At 48.5% G+C, this 6256-nt stretch overlaps 1 protein-coding gene across 1 annotated transcript; it reads left to right on the top strand.

Annotated features, from left to right (window-relative positions):
- The first annotated feature begins 202 nt into the window (after window positions 1-202).
- Window positions 203-2855, top strand: LOC147103344 (ras-like GTP-binding protein RHO). The gene has a single exon (XM_085962830.1). The coding sequence runs from the start codon at window positions 309-311 to the stop codon at window positions 891-893; it is 585 nt and encodes a 194-aa protein (XP_085818956.1). The 5' UTR covers window positions 203-308; the 3' UTR covers window positions 894-2855.
- The last annotated feature ends 3401 nt before the right edge of the window (window positions 2856-6256 follow it).

The raw sequence follows: 6256 nt of genomic DNA, 5'->3' as shown, positions 1-6256 counted from the left end.
TGTGCGGAAGAACAAAAGCAAGCTCCCGGTCATTTTAAAACCCAGTTCCTGGGCTCTGTGAGGGGGAGGGCGGGGTTTCACTGCTGTCAATCAGCGACTTGAAAGTGGCCCAATCCCTCTGCTCGGAGGGTTGAGTCAGAGAACCAGACAATCCTGATTGGGCAGCCGAGCCTCGTGCTGATTCATAAAAGCTGCCCTCCTTGTTGCTGAGGCTTGTAACACGTAGCACACTCGGGCCATTGAACAAAGAGTGCTGAGCTGTGCTGTGCTGACATTAGGAATCGGAGCAGATAAACCTAGAAGAGAGCATGGCCATGATAAGGAGGAAGCTGGTGGTTGTCGGTGATGGTGGCTGTGGTAAAACAAGCCTGTTGTTTGTGTTAAGCAAGGACGAGTTCCCCGAAGACTACGTCCCCACTGTCTTCGAGACCTACGTGGCCGATATAGAAGTGGACGAGAAGCAGGTGGAGCTGGCGCTCTGGGACACGGCCGGCCAAGAGGACTACGACCGCCTGCGGCCCCTCTCCTATCCCGACACCGACGTCATCCTGATCTGCTTCTCGGTGGACAGCCCCGACTCCGTCAGGAACATTCCGGACAAGTGGATGCCCGAGGTCAGGCACTTCTGCCCCGGCGTGCCCGTGGTGCTGGTGGGCAACAAGAAGGACCTGCGGAGCGACGAGCGGGTCCGCAAGGAGCTGGCGAGGGGCAAGAAGGAGCCGGTGAGGTGGGAAGAGGGCCGGGCTATGGCGGAGAAGATCGGGGCCTACGACTACCTGGAATGCTCGGCTAAGACGAAAGAAGGCGTCTGGGAGGTTTTCGAAACCGCCACCCGGGCTACCTTGAAGGTATCAAAGCCGGGATGCTTCAGCTGTCAGTGCGCGCTGTTGTAAAGGCGCGTCGAAACAAGTCGGAGCAGGGAAACGAAACTCCTGATTACTGAAGACAACTTGCCTCATGAGAACAAAACAATATCGGGGAGAAAGAACATTGTGGAGGTCTTTTCGGAAACTGATCTCGAGAAACAATGAGACTTACAAGAGATTGGATTGTTCTGCTGTGAAAGGAAGGATTTAACTTTAGACGCTCTGCAGATTGTGTGTGTCAATCAATCTGACGAGTTTAATAGCGCCTGGTCTTTTTTTTTAAACAAGGTGCCAGTATTGGAAGCTGCTGTATTGTGTCGGTACAAGCTGTTAATGTTCCTGAGTTCTGGGGCAGATTGTGTTATAAAAATAGATGACCTCGGTAAATGATCTGTATCCCCCCAGGCTGGATGTCGTTATGAATGGATGTGCAGCCAGGGGAGGACAGGGTGGTGGTGGGGTGTTCGTGCAGGGTTCAATGCACGTCCTGTACTGACCCTCGGAATGGGCTCTTGGTTTTTTTTGGGGTTCAGCCTGTTCTATCCAGGTGTGCAGTTTCTAGTCACACGATCTTCTATCCACTGACGTGGTTTCATTGCGTGCCGGGGCGCTCCGAGATGGGGGTGGCTAATTGCTGTTGGTGACGAGCGTGTGAGGGGGGGGGGGCGGCGGACAATATAACACCCAGTGTGAGGGCGGGCCAGGCCGGGCTCTCCGGGAGGAGAGCTGCTGTCCCATGTACAATTTTCAGCCTTTTACAGAATGTGGTTTTTTTTATTGTGAGAGAGATGAGCAGAAGATTTCTGTCGGTTCGTCTGTGTGAGAAGGTGAAATTATATTTATTGATGGGGGCCCAAGACATCGGATGAGAAAAGTTTATTAATGGGACACGGGTAGATGGTGGCACTGAATCGCAGAATCTGGCTGGACTAATGTTGCAACTTCAAACGGAAAGAAAGAAACTTCTAACTTCAAACAGCCCCAACTGGTTTTTGTTTTCAAGCATGAGATATTTAACCCCTTCCTTCCCTTCTCCCAACCACGGCTCAGTGAGTGGCAGCGTGTAACTGAGATCCCAGACGCAATCCATCAAGCCCTAGTCTGTACTAAATCGGCTGATTCTCACCGGCCAATGGTTGGGAGTGCTGCACTTGGCCTCAGAGCCTTTGGACGGGGTGGTGGGGGAAGGAACCAGCCGGTGGAAGGGGAGGGAGTGGTGGGGGTCAGAGAGTGCTAAGACCATTTGGACAAGGTACCAAGGGGCACCCAAAATTTGTGTGAACCCCACCCCCCGCCCCCACTCCACCACACCCCAGCAAAGCCTTTGGGAGAGGAGGGGAGAAAGTGGCAGGAGAATAAAAAATATATCGATCGTAGAAAAAAGACTTTCAGCAATTTGGAGGAAGACCATGTGTAAAGGCCCTTCAGGGCCCAGCTTTCAGCCAAGTTCAGGCTGAATCTTGACGTGACTTACTTGAGAACCGATTAACCTTTTTGCAGAAGGGCTTAGCCTGGATTTTCCGATCGGAGTCCTTGTAATAATATCCACATTTAAAATTAGTGGTGAACAGAAAATCCAGGCTAGGCCCAAGGTCTAACGGCTCGGACAAGGATACTGGAAAAAAAACCTTGGTTTTTGCCCATGAATGTGTTCTGATCGGCACCTCGGCATTATGGCTGACTTGAATTTATTATTTCCTGACTTGGATTTATGATTTTATTGGTTATTGATAAGTCTGTCTCCGCAGTCTGGCTCAGTGAGTAAATGCCCCCTGTGGTACAGGAAAGAAAGCCCTTGCGTTTATCCTAGGCCTTTATCCTATCCCTCAGGATGCTCCGAGCACTTCCCGGACCATGAATTTCTTTGAAGTGCAGCCTCTGTTGCTATGGAGGCACCGAGCCGCACAGGCCAGAACGCCTCCAGGTTCAACCCTTCATTTAATTTGTCTTGAGCTGTTTTTTTTTATATGGGTCTTCGAAGCAGGAAAGCCGGGGGGGGGTGGTGGCGGTGGGGGGGGTGGTGGCGGGAGGGGGGGGTGGTGACGGGGGGTGGGGGGTGGCGGGGGTGTGTAGCGTCGAAAGGGCCTCTGCCTACAACGCGGGTCTCGGGTAACCAACGGCAACCCCCGATGTAAAACTGTCTGATTTTTACAGCACAAACACCACACTTTGCGGCACCGATTGGCTTTAGTCTCCTGAGCTGGGAGAAGGGGAACGGGAGAGGGGTGAAGACCCAATCCTGATCACTACCCAGTGATCCCTGTGTGCAGATATACTTTGGATTGAGCCCAGCCTCAGCCTCCTACAGTCGAATAGCCTACGGACTCTCTCGGCCATGCATTACAGCAGTGACTACATGTCCAAAAATAGTATTTCATTGGCTGCGAAGTGCTTTGGGACGTCCTGAGGTCATGAAAGGCGCTTCTTTCAGTCTAACCAAAAAAAAACAGTGGTTACTTGGCCAAGGTACTGTAGGACTGCTGCTACTCGCGAGACTGGATCTCAGGGTGCACTGGGGAAAACACTCATCAATATATTCCTGTACAAAGGCCTCAAAACTATTTATTTCAAATGTTATTTAAGTTTTATTTGATTGTAAAAGTATGTAAACCACTGATTTTGTTTTGACACTGAATATAAAGGACCAAATTGAATGTCTTTCAAAAGCTGCTGAAAAGGAATATAAAAGACTTTATAACAATCTTTGTGTTCAGTGCAATCGTTTGTATTCTGTGTTTGAAATACGGCTGTTTTTAAAAAAAGAAAAGTGAATAAATGTGAAAAACACTGAATATAATTAAAAGCCCAGTGTGGTACAGTCCGAGTGAAGATGACTTTTGAATGGGAGATCGCTGAAGAGAACAAGTCTCACTATAGCTATGCGAGTTATTTACACACAACCCATGTGGGAAAAGAGACTGAGCAAGAACTGGCCTCCACATCCCTGAGCTAAAAGGAGAACTCGTCCACTCCTAATTATTGCCCAGTGACCCTGCAGGAAAGGCAGACGTTTGGCCATCCATTGAACACAGGTTTGGTTGTGACACCCTCCACGGTTGAATGTCCTGCCTATAATCATGGTCCAGGTTCACGCCCTGAAGAACGGTCACTTAATTGAGGTAGGCGGCGAATAGTTAATGGCCCACATCCAACCATAGCACAGCAAGAGGTTAATACCCCTCCACCCAACTGGAGCACAGCAAGAGGCCAGTGTTCTCAGGAAAGTCAGAAGTGAAATTGAGCAGGGGAAGAAACTTGCAACGCAACAACCATGAATTAGTGATACAGCAGTGAATGTATATAACCATATACACAGCCGACCATCAGAAATAAAATCAGAAAGCTTTTAGGTGTAGACCCTTAGTCAGAACTGGAATAGAAGTGACCCACTTATTAAGAATGGACAAGAGGCAAGAGTGTTTTATTCCAGACACAGACAGGCAGCAGCAGTTCAGAGAATGTTTGGCAGTGTGGTGTAATGTGTTTAAAATACACAAATATTCCCACCCACTCTGCAGCCTTCCGGACTCAATATCGAGTTCAACAATTTCAGATCATAACCTCGGCCCCTATTTCATTTTTTCTTGTAATTTTTCCACTCCTTTCCCCCCCCCCCTTTCCTTTTGTTTCGCTCTCACACCTGGCAGCTATCCCTTGCCCTGCCAGTACACTTTACACCCAATCTCAGCCTATTACCATCTCGTCTAGCTTCTAACACCTTTCATTGTCTCTTTTTTACTTCTTTTGTTTCTTTTATTCTTTTGTCCGATCGCAGCCCTGCCTCCGATCCATCTTTTCTTTCCAGTTTTGAAGAAGGGTTCGACCCGAAACGTCAACTCAAATTTCTGTCCACGGATGTTGCCTGATCTGCTGAGTTTTTCCAGCATTTTCTGTTATAAAAGGATGTTGTGTTTGATGACCCGATGGCCATCCTAATCCAGCGTCTTATGGTGGTTTTACTGTTGGTGCTCCCTCGTGAGGAGCCCCCGTTTGGACAAGGCTTTCTGACAAAGGCCGAATTGCATCTCAGCAGGGGTTGGCGCTTTGCGGATGTAAATGAGCTGATATGGAGATGCTGAACACTGTAATTATGCAGCAGGGAGACAATGATATCCCAGGAAGGAGAGCTGAGGAAAGATGGGAGATGCCGATAACAGAAAGAGCAGATGGTTACAAACAGTTCCGTTATAGTAAAGGGGTATTTATTTGATTTACCGTCCTTCATTTCTGGGGACAGTCTGTGTAAACCAGCAGAGAGCCCTGGTGTCTCGGAAGTGAAGCCCCTTCAATAAGCAGGGTTATGGGGAAGGAGCAGGGGAGTGGGACGTGTCGGATGGGCTCCACCACAGAGTCAGCGCAGACACGTAGAATCTTAGAACGGTTACAGCACAGAAGGAGGCCATTCGGCCCATCGAGCCCGTGCCAGCTCTCTGCAAGAGCGCTTCAGCTAGTCCCACTCCCCTGCCCTGCAAATTTTTTTCCTTTAGGAATTTATCTAATTTCCTTTTGAAAGCCATGATTAAATCTGCCTCCATCACCCTTTCAAGCAGTGAATTCCAGATCCTAACCACTCGCTGAGTAAAAAAGTTTTCCCTCATGTCGCCTTTGATTCTTTTGCCAATCACCTTAAATCTGTGTCCTCTGGTTCTCGACCCTTCCGCCAATGGGAACAGTTTCTCTCTATCTACTCTGTCTAGACCCCTCATGATTTTGAACACCTCTATCAAATCTCCTCTCCACCTTCTCTGCTCTAAGGAGAACAACCCCAGCTTCTCCAGTCTACCCATGTAACTGAAGTCCCTCATCCCTGGAACCATTCTTGTAAATCTTTTCTGCACCCTCTCTAAGACCTTCACATCATTCCTAAAGTGCGGTGCCCAGAATTGGACACAATGCTCCAGTTGAGGCCGAACCAGTGTTTTATAAATGTTCATCATAACTTCCTTGCTTTTGTACTCTATGCCTCTATTTATGAAGCCCACGATCCCGTAAGCTTTTTTAACCGCTTTCTCAGCCTGCCCTGCCACCTTCAATGACTTGTGCACATATACCCCCAGGTCTCTCTGTTCACGCACCCCCTTTAGAATTGTACCCTTTAGTTTATATTGCCTCTCCTTGTTCTTCCTACCAAAATGTATCACTTCGCACTTTCCTGCGTTAAATTTCATCTGCCACATGTCCGCCCATTCCACCAGCCTGTCTATGTCCTCTTGAAGTCTATCCCTATCCTCCTCACTGTTCACTGTACTTCCAAGTTTTGTGTCATTTGCAGATTTTGAAATTGTACCCTGTACTCCCAAGTCCAAGTCATTAATATATATCAAGAAAAGCAGTGGTCCTAGTACCGACCCCTAGGGAGCACCACTGTGTACTATCTCAAATCCTCTTGT

This window comes from Somniosus microcephalus, chromosome 20 (genome assembly GCF_052327205.1).
Source record: "Somniosus microcephalus isolate GS21.2 chromosome 20, FLI_Smic_1.0, whole genome shotgun sequence".
In the NCBI taxonomy this organism is placed as follows: Eukaryota; Metazoa; Chordata; class Chondrichthyes; order Squaliformes; family Somniosidae; genus Somniosus; species Somniosus microcephalus.
Note: the sequence above shows the minus strand (reverse complement) of the source record. Positions and strands in the feature narration are given on the sequence as shown.

Excerpts from the sequence above, each read along its gene's own strand:
- LOC147103344 (XM_085962830.1), top strand. The coding sequence starts at position 309 with ATGGCCATGATAAGGAGGAAGCTGGTGGTTGTCGGTGATGGTGGCTGT.